The sequence below is a fragment of the Misgurnus anguillicaudatus genome, chromosome 16 (genome assembly GCF_027580225.2).
Source record: "Misgurnus anguillicaudatus chromosome 16, ASM2758022v2, whole genome shotgun sequence".
NCBI classification, from domain to species: Eukaryota; Metazoa; Chordata; class Actinopteri; order Cypriniformes; family Cobitidae; genus Misgurnus; species Misgurnus anguillicaudatus.
In genome coordinates this window covers 35,581,621-35,603,768 of record NC_073352.2, presented here as the reverse complement: position 1 = coordinate 35,603,768, position 22,148 = coordinate 35,581,621, and the positions used below count along the sequence as shown (strand labels likewise).

Sequence of the window (22,148 nt, the reverse complement as noted above, 5' to 3'; positions counted from 1 at the left end):
CAAAGTACAAAGACAAATTTATAGAGACAACTTTAACTGGACTTTCAGCTGTCTTGTTTTGGGTTAACCAGAGGTTTTGAAGAAATGCTGACTTCGGGTGAAGGCAGAAAATAACAGAATCGTGGGTAAATTCAGAAATGCATATTTATAAGTTGGAATTTTTGAATTATCTATCATACACGAGTTGCCAAGTTGGTGAAAAGGATTGCAAAGCTCAATTTCACATGCTGTTTCTAAAGATGTGGTGTATTATGAAAACTAAACATTTACTGCATATTAGATAGCACTGCATACACATTTATTTTAAAATGACAAGGATTCCAATAACTTTTAGACAAACACAATGTGAATTACAGGTAAGAGTAGAGTTAAATGTCTACCAGGGAATGAGATATGAGAGTTAGATGTTTTTGTTGTTTCTAGTTATCCTGCTGCATGCACGTTGATTACAGGCACTATGGATGTACCTGCACACACAGCGAGGTGGAAGTTGGGCAAGATACTATAAATAGATGCCCATTTATTTTTTATGCATATGATTTTATGATTCCTGGACGAAATCACTTGACAATTTCAAAGACGATTAGAGCTGATGTTGGGGAATATAGCCAAATTATTATTGATTCAGTCAAAAACTCTCCAACTGCTTCACAACCAGAAGCTGTAGTTTACCTGTAACCAGTAGCGGCTCGTGACTGCTCATCCAAGGGGTGCTAATTTAAAATAAGTGCCTGCTGCACACGCATGAAAACCGTTTATGATAAAAGAGACGCTCACGTTCACGAAATACACGCAAGACACTGCTGTAACAGTAAACTCTGATTATGCATTAGATTATGTGAATATCTGGCAAACGCGAGTGTCTCTTTTATCATAAACCCTTTAGACGCGTCTGCAGCAGGCACTTATTTTGATCGTGATGCACATACACTTGACGCGCAGAACACATATTTTGAAAAAAGGAACCAGACACATGATGGGCTACATACATGTTATGACGAACTTCACATCGAGTCACCAGCCGCCACTTCCTGTAACCAAGGAAAGTAGTAGAGATGTATTTCATTATTATTGCCCTGTCATCAAGGCATGAAAATGTGCAACAAACACAACACAAAACAAAACATCATTCATAAGCTGAAATGTGTACTCAATCTCTCAAACACACACACACACACACACACACACACACACACACACACACACACACACACACACACACACACACACACACACACACACACATCAGTAGTCGGCTTACATGTAATAACTGTATTGTTTTAATTATCAGAAGCAAATATTTCTCCAGAGATGCTCAGTATTTCCAAACGCTGAGAAGATGAGAGGTTATAGTTTACAGCTTTACAATAACCCATAATAATGTTATAAAATCTTTCTTTATTGCTACAGATACCCCTCATCTTAAATGTCTTTCCTAGAGGAGACATCACTATCAGAAGATCTGTGGGGATCCCAATGAAAGTTTCACTGTCATGCCTTAACATGCATTACTGCCTAAAAATGACTCTCCATGTCTGTAAAACCCATCTGCATGACCCTTCGTGTTATGCTTATTGTAAATCCACTCTCTATGGAGTATAGCCTACACTTCATAAAACTTTAAGCAATCAGAAAACAAGCACAATGCACTCATTTTCTTTTTAAGCGCATGCATCTTGCATATTGTCTGTTCCCTGTTAAAACTATATTGTGCATACCCATAATGCAGAAAAAAGCAAAGAAGGGTGCACACCGTTTCTAAAACGACCATACTTTAAATATGAAATATATAATGTCTTCAGTATGCACGTTTGAAGGAAACCATATGAAGTAGGCAGACAAAGAACTCTCTGTGCTCCAACCCTTGCTTGTCCACACCCCCTTTTTCCTCCTTTCTGTCTGCAAGAGAGAGAGAGAGAGAGAGTGAGAGAGAGAGAGAGAGCGAGAGAGAGAGAGAGAGAGAGAGCGAAGCTCAGTGTGATATACAAGGGGGAGGTGAACATAAAGAAGGACCTGAAAAGTGGGCAGTACAAACTAGTCATCACATAGAAACAAAACACTTGAGAGTACAGGTGAGTCTTTTCCAAAACTAAATAGAGGAATAATTTACAAGCAGACTGGCGATGTGTTAACACAGAAACTTTATCACCTGTTGAATCCTAAACTACATCTGAAGATCTTTCTCTACTGCATCAGGTATTCAGCTGTATCTGCAATGTGTGACTGCAACTAGGAAACTGTGAAGTTTTATATATTTGTAAATAATATTTGTGTAGCATTACTTGATTTCTTTTCCTCTCTCTCTCTCTCTCTCTCTCTCTCTCTCTCTCTCTCTCTTTCTTTCTGTCTGGAGGGATAATCTCAGTGGCGGTGGGCTTTCATCTGTTGCTGTTCTTTGTCCTGTCTGTGTGTGGTTGTTGCTGTATGATGATAAATTCGAGCAGCGTGTTGTAACAGTAGATGAATATCCGGTGCTTGAGTATCTTAGTGACGGTAATGACTTATATATTAGGCAGCGGCTGTGCATCTGTCTCCGATCGGCTGTATCTGATCTAAAGCTTTATGCGGTGTCATAAATTGCAAGAGTTTGAAAGTTTTAATGGTTTATAATTTTCTGTATGGATCAGTTGGAGGGGTCAGTGCTGTGTTTGCTTGTTTTTTTAGCTGGAGTTGAATTTGGCCACATATTCTTCTTTTCATGTGTGTTTGTTGATCTTTAAGAGTTGCATGCTATTATAATCAAATTAAAAGCTACTTATAGTCTGTGTAAGCGAGTGTTTACAGGAGTTAATTTATCACAGAGCACCTTGGATTTGTTTTCTTTCCTCTGCTCGGTCTTTAGTGGCAGATGCTCAGCATTGCTATTGAATGATACGCTTTAAAACATGTTGGGTTATTTTCAACCCATTTTTGGGGGTCAAAACCCAACTGTTGGGTTCATTTAACCTAGAAAATGTTGAAACAACCCAACTTTTTGATGACAGGATGGTTTTCTCTATAATTTCTACAGTACGTGGGGTACGTTGGCAGTTCTGTTAGGGTGCATGCACCATGTTTCATTGAAATGCTGATGTTTTTGTTTTCTGTCATCAACCTGTACAAGCTAAGACATGCTGGCTATCAGAAGCTTGCTGTGAATTACTTCTGAAAGAATGCCATATGTAGACTGCACCCCCAAATGATTTTTCAGACCAATTACAGGTACTTGAAAAGGCTTTTGTGTAAAGGAAGTGGAGTTGAAGAGCAGGTCTCTGCATTGTGCTGGCGTGTATGCTTGAAGGATCCGGCCCTGCAGGGCTGTAATGGATCTGGAGATAAGAGGGATCTGTCGGACCCCTGAGGTCTATCAAAACGCTGTGTCAGACATTCTTGTGTACACCATCATGACTGTCTAAAGAATGCACTGTAATGGATATACTGTAGATTAAAACACACACGAACGCCTACTTCAGCTACCTGCGGCTTCTGTGCATTGAGACTGACAGCACCTGACTCATACATTTATTACATGATTACTGAAATGCTTATTACTCAGTAGCATTTTTATTTTTTTAGGAAGATTTAAATGTGATGACTGAATAAGCACCAATGTCAAGATGGTTGCTAGGACATAATGGGAGGCTGCATACATTAATGTTGCTAAGACATTCTGTTCTTTAGATATGTTCTGGGTTTGTCTATGTGATTTCAAATTGAGTCATCAAACAGTGTGGGCTGTGCTCAGCAGTTTCTCTTTCATTGTGGACATACAAATAATTTGCTGGAAACTTGTCACATCACGTCTGGTTTGGGTTTGTTCAAATCCTTAACTCTGTGTACGAGCCCTGTTAGACAGCAACATCACTTACAATGCGCCTGTTTTTCACTTTTGGTCCTAAGAGGAGAAAGAGAGAAAGATTGTGTTTAGTTTTCTTTATTGAATGGATGGCAGAAAGGATGATATCGGTGGATATTTTCTTTGTGGTCCGTTGAAGTGATGTAAACTTCCAAACATAAATGCACAGAGGTCAAGATAAGTCTCATTAGTCTTGTGTGTTATTAGTTTAAACGGCATTGAAAGGGAGTTGATGAAGATTAATGGGATCTTATTACCTCATGTGAACCTTGAGCTCTGTTGGAGATGTTTGTAGTCTTGCCATTAACCACATTGTCCAGTTTGGGCATGCCAGTTTTATTTCAGGGCATTTGTGAGATCATGTTCACTGCTTTTTCCATTAAAGCCAATTCTTTATTAACCCTACAAATCATCTGTGGTGACTCCACCCTTACTTCTTCAAAGTCACATTAATAAACCTTGTAGTGCACTTCTGTCAATAATTTGTATGGCTTGGTGGATTTTCAAGGCAAAATCTTGAGTCTATTGGATTTAAAGTGTGATGAACCTGACACAAAATATTTCATAAATACACAATGATTGCTGGGTATTATTAGGATTTTATGAATAATTTTATGAATGATTTCTGCTTATATCCAGAAAGGTTTCTGATGAGTTTTGCCATCTTTAGTAACACGAAAGCCTGCCAGCAACCTTCACACAACTTATTAGTTGACTGTCGTCCATCACATATACTGGACACCTACGTTTACTGCAATATTTTGGATGTACATTTTTATCTAATCATGACAAACTTTATATCACTGAAAAGCTCTTGGAATGTAGTTTTTATATTTTAAGGTCATCTGATGATAGAAATTATGTAGTAACAGTTTTTTGTTTTTCACCTCCCTTAGGGATAGGGTTAGACCCCCCCAATAGGAATGGATGTTTTTTGGTTTGACCCCCCAATAGGAATGCATGTTAATTATTATATATTCATCCTATTATAAATCTTTAAACATGTTGACAAACTATTATTGGAAAGCTCTAAGAATGTAGTTTATATATTTCAAAATAATAATGCAGTGACAGTAATTTATTAATTTGTGACAAGAGTATGCTGCAAACCTTTGACACCTAGTGGGCGTTGTTGGTAAAACCTCTAAAAGTGTGACACAAACCAAATTTTTTGTGATTAAAACTTGACATTTTGATCACAGCTATTTAAGACATATGGCTTCATTTGTACAACCTTTCTGCTATGAAACATTTACATTTTTATAATTTTATTTATAAAATGAATATGTTGCATTTTTTTATTTTTTTAAATACATTTATACTGATATAACACTTTTTCTGTTTAATATTTTCACCTCCAGATTGTTGTCTTAGAGTGTCTTCTTTTAAACAAGACCAATATTAAGTTTCTAGATCAAAAAACGAGTTATATTAATGTAATGGTGCACATAAACTTTTTACCCCCAGACTCAAAAGGTCCGGTGACAGTTAACGGGTTAATGTCTCCATCGTTTCTAGATAGCAAAGAAATGTAATGGAGACATCTGCCTTTTAGATGTTTTGATAAGATAAAGCCAGCATTAATCTCACATGTGTTTCTGATAAGAGTCTCAAACTTGTCACAGATCCAAGAGTCAGAGATGTCAGTATAAAGTCAATCGTTACTTGTCAACTTCTGTGGACACATATTTCACATGGGTCAGTTTTTCACTTCCGAAAGAATTGACCTTCCTTCCTTTAAATGGGTTTTTATTAAAATGACAACCTCATAACTGGCCACTGTTCTTTAAATATCCTTTCTCCTTTATAAAACAATAAGATATGCATTGTTTCCACATGTAGGAAGTGTAGTTCATTCCTCCCACTGATTTGACAATGGCTGGGGTGTCATTTTCATCAATGCTATCAAGTGCAGTGGGCCAAAGGAAAAGCCCCTCCTTTATGTAATAAAACATTTTTTTCCCATTCCCATTATGTGAGTAACTAGTTCACATTGCTAAACTATTTGTGTATTGTTTATAGGATATTCTTTATTTTATGATTGCACTTACATTGATTGACAGTTTGCAACTTTATATGTTTCAGGAAGTGGCAGACAAGAGGAACAACACTGAATCTGATCGATTTAAACATCACATATACACAGAGATTAACACATTCAGACCTGTTTGGATAATCTCACTGGATCTAATCTGAAATGAGTAAATAAACTAAATGTCATCTAGAGATCATATGACCCAGCTGAGCCACCCAGAGAGACTCCATCAGGATTACAAATCAAAAACTACAGAAACCATCTGTTTAGAATATAAACACAATAAAGCCTTGCTTGGAATTTTTAGTTTGTGAATGATTACAATAGGTCCAGACAAAAGATTCGGATGATTTTTCTGGGTTTCTCTTGTGCTAATAAACCATCAGGAAAGCACCAACCACTGTCCTTCATCTTGACATTATTGAAGTGCTTTAAGAGCGAGGGGTACGCGTGCCTTCATTCGGTCTCAGTGGGATTGTGATAAACTCAGGGGACTTGTTCGGTGACGGGACTTTACTAAAATAAAGACAAATATCTGGATCAGTGATCATAAACAGACACAAATAAAACTCTGGATAGTTTCGAGCCCTCACCGGATTTGCAAAAGTGCATATCCAAGTTGTGAAATTCTCTTGGATATTTTCCATGGGAACTTCTCCAAAGTGCATTGAGAAGTCCCTCCCGGGAGGTCTTGTTAGAGTTTAAACAATATTGTGCGGATTGAAAGTACAAGTGCATTTTTCAGCTCATCTCTGGTGTGTAATGGGTCTGCTCTGAGGATTACAGCGAAGACAAACATCTAGCAAAATGTAAAGCATTCACTTTAATCCTTGCTTCTTCGTAAGTCGGAAGGGATAAACGAGCCGAAACAACTTGAAACGTACACCTCAGCTGAGAAACAGAAAGCTTGTGTCACACCCAGGCAAACGTGCCGTCTAAGAGAAAGAGTGACACATAACCAGGTTCTGAAGCAGGGATGATGGATTATACACATAAACCTGTAAGAAGAGGGGACAGCTGGGGTGGACAGACTATCACCACATCATCCACCTCTGACAGATCTGGATCAGGAAAATCCCCGGAGGAGAGGACCAGGATCTTGGAGAAAGATGAACACTGTGGGGTCAAAGAAAAGCCAGGCTTGACGACTTACATCAGCCAGATGGAACGAAAAACAAGTAAATATTTACTTCTTGAATCAAAGAGAAGGTTATATTACACTGCAGTCAAATTAACTTGTATTTAGTAACACAAACGATATGATGTGTTAATCATGTCTCAATAGTTTCTAGATAGCAAAGAAATGTAATGGAGACATCTGCTTCTCAGATGATTTAATAAGAAAAAGACAACATCTGTTTCTGTTATAGAGTTTAAACCCAAAAAAATGCTGAGTTATTTTCAACCCTTGCAGCGTTGGGTCAAAAAGGGACAAACCCAACCCATTGGGTCGTAATTTAAAGAGTAACTTAACCCTTAACCAACTTTTTTTAGTTAATGATCTGTAAGAATGATGCTTTATTAGTGCTGTTCATTGATTTTAGTAAGTTTTTTGACATTTGGATATAAAGTGTTTCAATACTACAATATATGGTGTAAAAACGTCTGAGTGCTGCCCTCTTCAGGTTGAACGGTGTCTACTGCAGTTGAATTTTCCTATTGGATGTTGGGTCCAAAAAATGACTCGTGACGCAAGCAGTTTCAAGCTTACCACGCCCTTGTTACGATCTCATCACACACTTGGTACGAGCTTAGGTCGTCCCCTCTATCGCTGTTGGGATCTGCCCACTTTTCTTGCATTTTTCAAATATTGCCAGTGGGTGGAGTCAGGCTCTGACCAGGGGTTTAGTTACGCTTTAAACTATGTTGTGTTGTTTTAACCCATTGTTGGGTCAAATAGAAACATTTCCTGGGTTAATTTAATCCAATGGCTGTGTTTGCATCTTTTGACCCAACACTGCATGGATTGAAAATAACTTTTAGTATAAGATCCAATAAGATTTAGTATAGTCTCAAACTCCACACAGATCCAAAAGTCAGAGATCTTCATATGAAGTCAATCATTAATCTGCAAAACCTTACAGAACAAATGACAAGAGCATATTCATTTTATAACTTTTACTAATCACTTGACTCAAATTAAATTATTTAATTTGAATATACCCAACATCATTATGGTCATTTTTACAAAATGTAAGATGAGTCTCAGGTGTGTCCAGAATGTGTCTGTGAAGTTTTAGCTCAAAATACCCCACACATCATTTATTATAACATGTCTAAAACACACGGTTTTGTGTCTGTACCTTTAAATGCAAATGAGCTATTGCTCTTAGCTCCCTTGGCAAAAGAAATGTTTTGGTTAAAATAGATGTGAGTTCACAAAGAAGCACAGAAAAAAATGCACGGTTATACAAAGACTGTCAGTCAGTGGATATGGGCGGGGCTTTAGCAGTGTGACATCACATTGCTTAGAGAATCAAAACAGCAGAGATTAAAAAAGGTGTACATTTTTTTTGTCATTGTAGGGTGGTTGTGTTCACACACTGCCAACACACATTTATGTCCTTGTAAAAGTGGATTTTGTATAATGGCCTTTAAGGTTCTTGAGCTATAAAAGCAATAAAACTTCCCTCTGTTTGCCTATCTGTCATTATAATAAGACACTGTGATGGATTTGAGACTCAACACGGTACTGTTTAAACATCAGTGACACATTCATATACTGACAGACACAAAGGAGCTATAATATAACATCAGTATAGTACAGCGCCACTAACCATAATCATCAAGTGTTTGGGAAAAGTGATCTGGAAAGAATGTGTAATAGGGTTTACAGATGACCACCAAACACATGCATCACTGCCAGCAGACAGCATTCACAGCTTCACTCATCATGAGAACTCACATTTATAAACTCAAATAGCAGAATTCATGACTTTACTTCCATGAACCTATACAGCTTTAATATCATTATAAAATCACAAGTCAATGTAGAAATCTTTCACAGTAAACTCTTCATTTGTTTTCTCTCTTCTAGTATGAGATGATTTTATTTTTAAAGGGATTTGTTGTTTGTTGAATCTATTTCTTGTGTCCATTTCCAGGGATTGCGTCTACTAGCACTCGTCTTTTATACTCATAATTCATTTGCTTCAGGATTTAGAGCTGGCATCTATATTAAAGGGAAATTCCGCCCTAGAGCGGAGTTTGGGGTGTTTTTTCGTTGTTGACGAGTCGGACTTTCGTTTGAAAGCATATTTGTGACTGAAGAGCAGCATTTGGGATGTTTGGGATGTTCGTTTTCTGGTGGGCTGGCCTTTGAATGGGAGTGAATAGGGCATGTCGCATGAGTGCACAAAATCTCTATTTTTACAACACTAAGAAGGCTCGACACAACGTGATACTTTACTCGAAGTATCACGTGGGTCTCTACACATGAACGCGAGCATTGAGAACATTGTTTGTGTACACAGATTTTAGTAAAAGCGAAAAGTTTGGAACAACTTACCGTGCTGTTAAACTGCGTCCCGCCGCCATATTGCCAGTCATGAGCAATCGATTTCAGAATGCGATTGAATGGACTCCATAGGACGCTACTTTTTCAACTACAGGGTCAATATTGTTTTTCACTTGAGACAAAACAACAAATTATCCGTGCATTTATATGGAACTATGCTTTAGGAGCTATCCATCTTTACTCTCCTTCCTCCTTATGTCGCATTCTGAGATCGATTGCTCATGACTGGCAAGATGGCGGCGGGACGCAGTTTAACAGCACGGTAAGTTGTTCCAAACTTTTCGCTTTTACTAAAATCTGTGTACACAAACAATGTTCTCGGTGCTCGCGTTCATGTGTGGAGACCCACGTGGTGCTTCGAGTGGAGTGTCGCGTTGTGTCGAGCCTTCTTAGTGTTGTAGAGGTGGAGATTTTGTGCGCTCGGTCGACGTGCCCTGTTCACTCGCATTCGAGGGCCAGTTTGCCAGAGGACGAGCATCTTGGATATCTTGGGTGTTGCTCTTCAGTCATAAATATGCTTTTAAATGAAAGTTTGACTCGTTAACAACGAAAAAACACCCTAAATTCCGTTTTAGGGCGGAATTTCCCTTTAATGTTGAAGTTCAAATGAGAGGCAAGAAAATGCTATTCTTTAAGTGTTGGTATAGAGAACAGGGTTTATTATATATTACAGTGAGGTTTAAGTAAATAATCTTAGGTTTTGAGATTTTAGACAGCACAGCTACACATCAACACACACATTGTTGAGAGGAAGAATGATATTTCATCTCTGTCTCTCTCTCTCGTTACATAACATCTGACCTTTAAATTACATGCTTTGAGTGAATTTCCTTCATCTTTCCACACCGAGGGGCTATACACTTCATACACAACTCACTGGTAATGGAAAAGGAGTAATGTGGATTTCCTCGCATTTCTGCTGCTGTATTTGAGCGTTTTTTTTTTTTTTTTAGTTTCCAGGTTAATGATAAGTTTAGCATCAGTGTTATGAGTCAGGACAGATGGTTGAGCTGAGCAAGGAAATGGAGTTAAATGAACTCCGCCCTTGTGTCCATGCATGCAAAAACACTGCAAAAAATTTTTTGTCTTGTTCTCAGTATATAAATATAAAACAATTCTTAAATTAAGATGTTTTTTCTTGATGAGCAAAATTACCTAAGAAAAAAAATGATGCTTAAAACAAAAAATCTGCCAATTGGGTAAGAACATTTTTCTTGAAATAAGCAGTGGTGTAGTGCAGGGTATACGCAGGTATACGGAGTATACCCACTTCTTTATTAGTTTCATACTTCCACTTCTACTTAAAAAATGGGGGCATGAATTAAAAGTATACCCACTTCTTCAGGCACCACTACACCACTGGAAATAAGTGTTTAAGAAAAAAGGCCATTTTGCTCACCAAGAAAATGCATCTTGATTTAAGAATTTTTTGATATTTTTTTTTACAAAAAGCAAGACAGAAATAGTTATTTTTAGTCATTTTTTCCACTGCAAGTTGTGCAAGCAAAAGCTGATACATTGATTCTGTGCATGAAGGATAAATTATATAAGGAATAATTGATGACAGGCCGTTTTTTTGAAAATAATGATCTCCCGTGATGCAGCACGACGTGAAGTAGAGTTACACTGCGGTGTGCATTATTTTCAAATAATTCAAAGGATTATTCCACTTATACCACGGTTACCACAGGTTCAGCTCTGGTGGTTATTTTAAGACATTTGACAGGTCAGGTGTGTGTTTTACAGAAAAATAATCAACACCCATGAAACATTTTTCAACCAATCAGAATAAAGCCCTGTGGTATAATAAATTATAGTGACTTCATTTAGCATTGGGACAGTATTTGAAAACTTCGGAGACATTTATAGGCATTTAGCAGATGCTTTTATCTAAAGCAACATACAAAGATTAGAAAACAATAAAAGTGTCATATAGGAGGCAATAGTACAAAAAAATACAAGTTTCAATAAAACAATACCTGTTGAGAGAAAAACAAAGTGAGGTAGTGTTTTTTACATCTATATTTACATTTGCATTCATTGAGCAGATGCTTTTATCCAGTGACTTAAAAATTTGAGCTTTCCATATTTTGACTTAAGAGCCCACAGCTATGTTTACAAGTGGGAATATTGTTGAAGCTAGAAACATAAAAGAGATGGATTCTTTCAACAGTGTTGTCAGTCATATTAAATGAATATTTAGCCCTGTTTGTAATCCCTTTAAATAGAAAGAGATCAATCTGCATTAGCTGACCCTTTATGACGTGATGGTTTTCTATTTCTATCTGAATTGAGAAATGACAACTTTCCTGTGTGACAACTAGCCCCGGTCCTCCCCAATACTGCAGTTCAAGTTTCCTAAGAAAACCACACACAGAGGCGGTGAACAGTAACGTCACACACCATAACCCGGTTTTCCCCCATCCTGAAAAAGGAAAGTAAGCTCTTGTCCAGTGACCCAGTCAGTCAGTTTAATGTCTGATGCGCGTTAGCAGCAACCGAGCGAGCGCGAGGCAGATCATCAGTCACAGAAATCTGATCTACAGTTACGCGCGCGCCGCAGAAAGAGATACATGAAGTAAAATCAGACAGCACTGAGACTTTATTAAGGTAAGAGAAGGAAAAGTCATACGCTAAGTTTGTAAGCCTTAGGTTTATGAACAGCAAGTTGTCAAGATCAAACTAACTGATCTAGTTTATATTGTTGATACGCGTTTTCTGCTCGTTTAAAGTGATATAAAACAAATCAATGTTTTACTGCTTGGATTGTTCTGAGGAGTTATGAAAGTGTTTTTCTCTTTAAAATGAAGAAAATGGCAAACATTCTTTCAGTTTCAGTTAGATTGGTTTTGCATTTGTCCTAAATTCAGTCATGACAGTCTTTGCTAGTAAGTGCATTAAAATAGAGATGCTAAGTTTGGTTGTGTTTAAAGTATTTGATTAAAGCTGTATAAATGAACCCATAGCCCCGTTTGCTATGACATTTTATTTTATACTTGCTTATAGGTAACTGTTTTAGATATTATTGCATATTGTTTATTTTTGTTGTAGCTTTTTTGCTTTTGGTATAATAGTATTAACTGTTCTTTTTTTCTTGTTTCTTAAATAAAAAAGCACTTTGTTAAGTAACTTTAAAAGGCACTATATAAAATAAAGATTATTGTTATTATTATGATTATATTATCCAGCTTAATGAACAAGCATGAGCTGTGCATCAGGTAAATATTAATCTACAGAGTATTTGTTAATAGGAGGTTAAGGAAAAGCAAATTCATCTTTTAAACATACTGCTGACTTGAATACATTGGGAAAAAATGCAAAGAGAAAAGTTGCATGTGTTTACAGATGATTATGGGATTTTGCTCCAGGTTTATAAACAACAGATGCTTTTAAACACAGTAAAGATGGGTATCTGTAAAGAAGGAAAATGGAAAGCTTTTAACCACGGCACTGGAGGTTGAGACTAAATTAAGAGGTGTTTTGGCTGGTGAAATGAAGTACAGATGCAGCTCTATAATAGTTTCATGCCATGGGATGTCTGGCACATAAAACAGACCGAGAGAGATTTAAAACTCTTGCTTTTAACTACTTGACATAATTCAAATTAGGTTCTGGCAGGACAAAGACCTACCTGCTTAATAAAAAACCCTCCAAATAATCTCCAGGTTTGCTTCCAAGTCTGAGGTTTAGGATCAAAGCTGAAAACAACCCCAGGGAAGTCTACGCTAACTATTTATTCAGAGGTCTATTAGGAAAACAGATTGTGTTTATGTTCCACACTTAACTATTAGGCGAGTTGAAGCAAAAACAATGATGTAATTGTCTGTATACTTCAGGAATGAGATGTTTTGATTTTCTTATCTTTTCCTGTTGTGTTTTTGTAGGCAGAATCTCCAAGTGCACATTTTATTTACGGAAACTTAGATGCCATGGCAGCTTAATGCTGCGGGTCAAAGTCCGAGCATTTGAATGTCTCGTAAGTGATGTTGGAAAGTTATAAACCGTCAGGATGTCAGCTCGAATGGCACGAAGAGATTTCTCAAGGCGTTCTGCACTCTTAAGCAGGGAATTTTCTCGGCAGTTAAGGAATGCTAAGGGAGGGACTTGAGACTAAAACCCATGGTGAAGGAAATACTTTCTGCAGCTTGGAATGGCCCTTTTTAGACCAGTCAATAAACCTTTACCATTTTCAACAAATACATGACTGTTTGAACATTCCTCTTTGCCAAATTACGGACAGAGCTGCAAATCTTAACGTTTTACTGTGTTTACAGGTGGTCCTCAGAATAATAAATATGTCAGATGTTTATACGCTCCACGAAAGGTTTGCCCTTAGGAAGCATGAATCACAATAAGACGTGAAGTAGTTTTTTACTCAAATCTTTCAAACGAACACTTTCTAAAAGTATTTGTGTGTTCATGATATGATTCAGGTTTATACACAGCATGACTTAAAGGAGCTTACATGATTTCATGAATTAAAACACATAATAATTTTGACTTATGATTACACAACTAAACTGTACAAAGCTTGAAGTAGGCTTGTATTTGCTAAAACTTTTATAAATCTTTAATAAAGCAGGCCTGTCATTTTAAATGCATCACATTTTTCCTATAGGCTGGGATCACACATGCACCCAAAATCCCTTATGAAAACATTTAAAGTCAAGTCACTTTTATTTATACAGCGCTCTCAATGTTTCATCGCTTCAAAGCAGCAAAAAACATGAAGAAAAAAAATGTAAATATATAACATATATACTGTATATAACAGAACAGGGGGGTTCTCAACCTTTTGCAACTTATGGTCCACCTTTCCAAACATGATAGTATTAATGCAGAAAAGAGGACTATCATTGCTTCCAATGGTTAAACCAAACCAGATAGGTGTGATTTTGAGCAGACATTTAAAGTGGAAGACGTAAAGGTGGACATTTAGACTTTATTGGTACTCAAGTACCTTTGAGAAGTCTTTAAAGGTAAAATAAAATTAACAACCAAAAAGCATTTCTGCCAAATTCCTAATAAAAAATAGCCTTATGTTTTGCATTTACATTTATTTGCATTTATTTAGTGAAAATTTAAATAGGATAAATGGTCAATATAATAAAAAAGATTCAGATTTTGAATAGGCTCACTGCAATGAAAAAAAGTTCAAAACAATGCTAATGTTTTAACATTTATTTTAGGAACAATTCGAAAGTGAATATTTGATGAAATAACTCAGATTTTTAATCCCATCTTTCCTTTAGCTCTCAGTCTCGTACATTGCTGTTGTGTTGGGGTGACTTTATGTGACTTTTCTCTGCTTTGTGTACAATAATTTTGAATAATTTTACCTAAACTTACTTAAATCAGTCTATACTTTTTCATGGACTTCATTCTACTAGAAACTTAATGCATTTTCTATTTACAAGCTTTGTTTTGTTTCACTCAAACTCAAAACCCTACATTTCTCTCTTTCTAATTTTTGTTTCGTTCTTACATTACAGACCTCAGCAGAAGTGCCAGTTTATCAGAGAAAGAGCTGAAGGAGGCACGAACCAAGAGTCAGATCATCGCTGCTCAGCTCCAGGCCAATTCCAACTCCAAAGGCGTTCAGCTTTTCAATCGTCGTAGACAAAGAGTAGACGCTTTCACACTCGTGAGTGTTGCAGGAGGTGAAGCAGAAGAACCCAAGAATGTAATTGATTCGTCTTCAGAAGATCCACTGACATGGGACGACCAACACTCGGTTAAAAGCCAGCACAAGGAGTTAAATCACAGGAATATTACTTGGTCAGCTAGCAGAATCCACAGTTGTGAGGACATGGAGGACGCTGGCGAGGTTACACGTCAGGATGTAGTCGAGGAGGAAAGACACTTTCTCCCGGTCAATGAGAAGGACGAGGAGCTCTCAGAAGATGCGTTGAAGGATGAAAGTGAATCAAAAACTGACAGCGCTTTTCAGGAGGAACCTCGAGGAAATGGAGGACACGCTCACTCTGTAGACACCAATAAAGACACCTTGAACGGATACGGTACACAGTGCAATGGAAAAACAGCTAAGCAACCGTCTATTATCAACCGTACAGCTCGACCGTTTTTCTCCCCAACAACTGTAGGCTCTTCAGAGGTAGCGAGTCCAGTAAAGGACTTTACACCAGCACCATCCTACATTTCCCCACCATTACCAGCCTTCCAAGAGCCCACTACGACACCATATTCCCGCTCACAACCTTCACATTACCACGATCCAGCTTTCACATCACATCCACTACCTGTTTTCTCTCCACCACCCCCTCCTCCTTCATATCCAACTCCTCCACTCCCAACCTTCTCCAGGCCTCCACCACCTAACACAGCTGCCTCACCTCAGCCTTCTTCCTTTTATATTCGCCCATCTGCCCCCAGACCCACATTTGTTCCTGAGCTCTTGAGGGAGAAAAGGTCTGTCACACCCATCAAAACCGGCATCCTCGAAGAGGGCAGGTCTCGCCGATCGACCCGCAAGTCGATGTTCACGTTTCAGGAGAAGCCCAAATTGGCTCCGAACCCTGAACTCCTCTCTATGGTGCAGGGAGCAGATGAAAAGAAGAAACAGAAAGCCCAGCCAGATCCTGTGCAAGAAGAGGAGTTGCTGGCTCTGGGTGCCGAAGCATCAAACTTTCTGGCCAAGGAGGAGGTTGTTTGTGAGGAGGCGCTGGTGCCGGAGTGGACTTCGTGTTTGAAGCGCTCCGGGACGCGTGCCAGGGTGGAGCACAAGCCCGAGCAGGCCCTTACCAACGCTTCAGGGAAAGGGGCTGAACTGTTTGCCAAACGTCAATCCAGGATGGAAAGGTACGTCCGTGAAAGCAAGGAGCTGAGATCTCCCTCTCCGACCATGTCCTTACCTCCATCGTGGGTGTATCCGTCCAACATGCCTGGTCGAGTCAAGGCCATCATAAACACTTCGAACATGAATGCACAGGCGTCAAAGACGCTGCAAGCTCAGAAGGCCCCGCGCAAAAAGGCCGCTCCTGTCAAAACACCAGAACCGCCTCCAGAGATACCTATAGAGAACGGCTGCACTAAAATCGAGATGGAGCTGTCCAAACATCAGCCGTACCAGCTCAGCTCATCCCTCTTCATATTCAACCCAACTAAAGATACCTACAGCACTCTTCCCAGAGCGGCCCCGCCACCTAAGCCGCTCAAAACAGGTTACAACGTCTCTAGGTCACCTTCAGTTCCCTCTAGTCCATTACCATCACCATACAGTCCTTCTGCTTCATACAGATCCACCCATTGCTTTTCTCCTCCCATCACGCCATTCGGTCCCAGCATCAGTTCTCCTGTGTCTCCTTTAGCTCCAGAACGTGTGGTCTCACCTCGATCCGCCGTCAAGGCGCCCAGACCCACCTTCTCCACCAAAAAAGCTGGAATCACTGCACAGGTGTGGAAACCATCTTCATAATTTGAATCCTTTTTATCTTTGCTCTTCCTTTGTTTTTTTATGTACTCTTCAGACTGTATTGTGGAAATGATGTAAAAGTGATGTATCCGACTGAACTTTCACTTCGAAATAATGAGAAAGAAAGTCCCATACGGCAAAAAAAAAAAATTAAAATATACAGCAAATCGTCAAAAATTATGTGGTTTAAAAGGTTTTTTTCACCAATATATTTTTGGCCATTTTTGTATATTTTTTATATTAACATCGTATTGGAAGAAAAACTTAAACAATTAAAATGTTAAAAATAAATTTAAACTGCTTAACTGCAAAAATAAACTTATAATTTTATATTTTATACAATAATTTATATTTTGGCCAGGAAAAATATATTTCTTGCCATATGGGTTGTAAAATTTCCAATGTTTTGGTTGCCCCTGAAATATGTGTTATATGAAAACTAAATATATTTTTAAATGAAAAAAATGAAGCTTTACTTAGCATATATTTAAAACATATTTTTGGCCAGAGAAATGTATTTTTTGCTGTATGGGGCAGTACACCGATTATTGTTATACTCACTTCAAATAGCTATGCACTTACACTGCAAAAAAAAGAAGAAATATTAATGTGATTTTAACACATTAAAATCAGATTTGTATAAAATGGACTACTATATTAAAAAAAAAACCGCTATTTCAGGGATGCACTAAAAATGTTTACAGTATTGTTTTTAAGTCAACAAGTCTTTTATTAGGGATTTTTAGATATTACAATAAGCATTAAGAGAAAAATACTCATTCTTGCACTGTTTTCTGTCATCAAAAAAGATGAAGAATACAGAGAAAGTTTAATTTCTTGTGTTTAGGTTTGCATGTTGAGGCATTGATATCATAACACGACCACTAGAGGGCCATAATAACGATGAATCTTATAATGAAGTTTATTTAAATCAAGACATTGTAATTTAGTGCAGCAGAAGCAGGCTAGTTTATTCAGTTTTGTGCTTGTGCCATATATATTTTAGGTACGTAACTAGTGTGTCATTTTCCAATGCTTGCCTCCAAGTTTTAATGCTGGAGTCTGATAGAGTTTCATAAAGCACTTTAGCAGATGGCTTTTACGATCTACAAAATGCAATTTAAAATAAGTCGAAGATATGAGACTTTTAATACTTGGACGTGACACCTGTGCTGCTCTTCTTCTGTTCACTTCTTATTGTTTTATGAGTGCATGAGCTTCATAGTTTAGTATGGATATCATTTTCACCATCATTTCGAGTTGACTTTATCTTTATATATGTTATATCTGATTGGGACTTCTACGCTGGTTGTTTTCAAACAGTGCAGTATTTATCAGCATCAGTCTTTTTTGCCGTTTGGGTCTTTATTTGTCCTTTTTGCTTTTTCAGTTTCATTCAATTTTGTCCACTTCTATTTTATTAAAATGTCTATCTTTACTTTCATACTGTGTTATCTTCCTCTCTTTTCTAATCTGATGTTTTGCACTGAGTATTCTGTATTTGTTCTTTATCTTTTATTTTTTTCAGCATCTTTAAAATCCATTGTTTTACAGCAGTATTTTACTTTTTAATGCTGAAAGAGGCGTTTTTATTAGTAAAAACAAAGCTGTGCGATCATTGAGAGACGCCCGCTGTGCTGTGCCCCGACCCAAAATGAAATGAGAAGCTATTCTGTAATGCTGTCTGAATATGAATGTACCCTGCGCATTCCTCGCCCGCCCCTAAAAACTTACATCTGAGCCAAAACACAGACCCCTGCGGGCTCGAGCTTTAGACGAACGGCCCGACCTACGGCCTCCCTCGTGCTTGGAAAAACACATTTGATGGGGGTGAAAACCTACCCAGCATCCTCAGCGGTGTAAAAGCATATCTCAGTAAAGGTTAGTGGCCTTGGCAGCGTGTATGCTGGTAATCTGAAGATGGCATGATGTCTCTGATGTGTGCTGGGAAACTGCTCAGTCGTTGGACAAGAATAAACCGCTCGCTGTGATTCAAAGCCCTGATAACCCTGATATTCTGTTAGATGTGTTTTAATGGTGTGCTGCTAATCCTGTCCAAACATGCATGATACCTGACAATATCCCAGGAAACTTGTTTGCTTTCACAAATCATGAAATGGTCTTATAAATGATCTGATGTTGTAGCTTGCACCTTGGAGTGTGATTGCATCTTTGTGTTTAAATGAAGACTGATGCCATAGCTCAAAAAGTTATGTTTTTTTCTCTCATAGGATGAAGAGGACACCCCGATCACAAGTCCTGGCTCCACAACCCCCACTTCCAGGACACCCAATCTCACTCGACGCTTCACCAGTCCAGATGTGGCCTCTAGTGCGGTCTGGTCTCCCAGCAGCCCTGTGGTGACCTCCACATCCTCCAGCCTCATCTACAAGCCCATACCAGCCTCCCCTTCCCCCCGACCCATCCATAAGACCATTCACAAGTCTGCCGCTTCATCTCCGGGAATCATCTTTAAGCCATCTAACGCCACCTCACCAGTATCTCCACCATGGGAAACCAGGTGCCAGTCTCCGGCCGTCACCCAGGACACCAAAGCCAATCACCGAATTCTGGCCAAAAACATCATCAATGCTGCCAAACGAAAAAACAGTCCATCTCCAGGTGCGCTAAGTGGGCACAGCCTGCCCATCTCACCTGTGAACGCCGGTACCGTGCCTTACGAACACAAACCCGCAAGCCCTTTTCAACCACGAATGCTGGGAGCTCGGTCACCCACCCTTACCAGTCCCTCTCCTACCCGTATGATCCACTCGCCGGTGCGCTTGTACAACACACGCTCGCTGACTGACTCCGACGCCTCTGTCGAGTCAGAGGATTCGGGCCTGCGCTCGCCCGGGGTGCGTAGCTACAACACCTGCCCTCGCGGCTGGACCGGCAGCTTAAAGGTGAAGAGGGGAAGCATGCCTGAAGATCTGTAGGAAGCACTTATGGACGATTGTTGTAATGAAAACAGGAACCAAAGTAACTTTTAAATATTGAATGTAAAACATTTTGGATTTCCTGTGCACGGCTAAAATGGCATTTGTCGTGAAGTTTTAAGGAATGATCATTTACTCATCTTCATGTGGTTATGCACCTGGATGGATGTTTGTCTTGTGTTGGGCTTCTATACTGAAATTGAATAGGAAGGGACGCTGGAATAATATACACAAGTTTTCTGAAGCAATATTTATGTGAGAAACAACTTGAAATCTCAAATCATAATTACTAATTTTATGAGTCATTACTAGCATCAAAAAGCATCTGTACCTATTTCCAGCAAGCAATTTTGGCTAAAACAAGGCAAAATTTGGGCTGCCAGTGAAAGTCTAAAAGACGTCTAACCATAGTCCAAGAATAGATGATGCGTATACGTTTATAACGTTTAAAAAGGAAATGAAAGCAAACACCTTGAACACCTGTCGACTTTGCTTACATGATGAAATATAGTCATTCTCCAAATTATTTTGGCAAAAACGGCATGTAACCAAATTTAAGATTACTTAGGGTAGAAGTGGATTACTCATAGCCAGACTATATTGGGTTTTGGCTTCCTGGGTTTCCAGTCATTTTAAAGAAAGCATTATTTTGTCTCCTTTTGCATTCAGTGAAACCAAGAAGGCCAAATAGGTTTTGGATGTCATGAGGATTAGTAAATGATGACTGTTTTTTCAAGTAAAATCTATGCAGTTATCTGTAATCTTTTGAAGAAGCCTTGCGTGAATTCAGAAAAATGTACCAAAAAATCATTTACGCTTATTACCAAAGAAAAGTGTAATGTGCAAAAATTTTAAAGCAGTTTTTTGTAAATGTACGTGGACATGAAAGGGATTTAGCCTTTTGCTTTTTTGTACAGAATTGCTTTAACAGTATTTGAGAGCATTAAAATATTGTTGCACATTGACAAAATTTGTAGGCCCGACTCAAGTAAAACTTGATAGGATCTGATTGCTTATTGCTGATAGTGAGTGCGTTTAGATTGTTGGGATGACACGGCAAAGTTTTTACAGTATGAGAGAGAATGATGGCGTTATCTACATTACATAAACTATAAATGGAAAATGCTGGTGATTTGAAATCCAATGCAGCTTCCATACTGGTTGTGTGCTGACCTGCACTATACAGGAATAAAGTAGGTTTCATGTTTAACAAATGTGCATAAAAAGGACAGAAGTGAAAACATAAAGCAGTGGAAGTACAGCGTAAGTTTGCAAAAAATAATAATAACACAAATGAACTGAAGTTCTGTTTTCATTAATGCATCTTGCTTATATTTCACTTTCAAATAAAAACATAATTCTGGGTGAGATTTTCTGGGGATAAATATATGCTTAACTTTACATTATATCACACAAAAGGAGCTTCAGTTAGGTTTAGGGGGATTAAGTACTTATTTGGTACAATAATGAAAGAAATGATGGTGGTTGTTTTTTACACATTACACACGGGCAACAAGTATATTTGTGGGGAACATGTATGTTTTATCATATACACTGTTAAACGTCTGTACACAGAGTATGAGTTACATTAGATTGATATTCTCACAGAACACATTGTATACAGTTAAGGACATTCTCACCAAACGTATATGATTGTTGTTAGCACTCATGTATACTAAGTGTGCTCATGTTAGTATGCACTCAGATATTGAATTGCAGCAGATGATATCAGCAGGTTTAAGCATATAGGCATGGTTTGATTGACAAGGACATCAGCTGAAGTGACTTTGGCTAGAATAATCTTCTCAGTATCAAGGATGGTTTACAATCGCAGTAAGAGGGTGTAATCCTTCCTGTGGTCTTCTGGAAGATGTTTGACATAAATGAACTGACAGTGACTTTATCATGCTTGAGTAACCTGCCTCCCTCTCTCTCTCTCTCTCTCTCTCTCTCTCTCTCTCTCTCTCTCTCTCTCTCTCTCTCTCTCTCTCTCTCTCTCTCTCTCTCTCTCTCTCTTTCTCTACAATTGTTTTGTACATTAAGTAAATAAACACCAATAAACAATATCTTCTTGGATGAATTCCTTGACACATTTCACAATGGTTTTTTTTTTGTTTTAAGCACAAATTTTAATTACAAATGCAGACGTTAAAAATTTAGACTTGTGTTTTTAATGGGATAGTTCACCCAAAAAAAATGAAAATTATGTTATCATTTTCTGACTCTCGTGTTGTTAGTATAAATGTCTTTGTTCTGATGAACACGAAGAAAAATATTTTGTGAAATGTTTGTGATCAATTTGTCCATGACCCCATTTAGTTCCATAGTATTATTTTTCCTACTAAATGGGGCTCATCATGATCGGTTTAGTTACAAACATTCTTCAAAAT

At 38.2% G+C, this 22,148-nt stretch overlaps 1 protein-coding gene across 3 annotated transcripts; it reads left to right on the top strand.

Moving 5' to 3' along the window:
• Window positions 1–1,984: 1,984 nt before the first annotated feature.
• Window positions 1,985–21,824, top strand: LOC129422237 (synaptopodin 2-like protein). Of its 3 annotated transcripts, none has more exons than XM_055178016.2 (4): window positions 1,985–2,072; window positions 5,921–7,048; window positions 14,880–16,801; window positions 19,051–21,824. In XM_055178016.2, the coding sequence occupies exons 2-4, from the start codon at window positions 6,847–6,849 to the stop codon at window positions 19,756–19,758; spliced, it is 2,832 nt and encodes a 943-aa protein (XP_055033991.2). In that variant the 5' UTR covers window positions 1,985–2,072; window positions 5,921–6,846; the 3' UTR covers window positions 19,759–21,824. The 3 variants fall into 3 exon arrangements, 2 of the variants coding, with proteins under 2 accessions (XP_055033991.2, XP_055033990.2); XM_055178015.2 differs by lacking the exon at window positions 1,985–2,072 and adding an exon at window positions 2,073–2,196; XR_008637323.2 differs by lacking the exons at window positions 1,985–2,072; window positions 5,921–7,048; window positions 19,051–21,824 and adding an exon at window positions 10,891–11,997 and having other exon boundaries at window positions 14,880–15,020.
• Window positions 21,825–22,148: the final 324 nt, after the last annotated feature.

Coding starts and splice junctions, on each gene's coding strand:
- LOC129422237 (XM_055178016.2), top strand. CDS start 6,847: ATGATGGATTATACACATAAACCTGTAAGAAGAGGGGACAGCTGGGGT. Junction 7,049..14,879: donor CCAGATGGAACGAAAAACAA/GTAAATATTTAC, acceptor CTTACATTACAG/ACCTCAGCAGAAGTGCCAGT. Junction 16,802..19,050: donor AAGCTGGAATCACTGCACAG/GTGTGGAAACCA, acceptor TTTCTCTCATAG/GATGAAGAGGACACCCCGAT.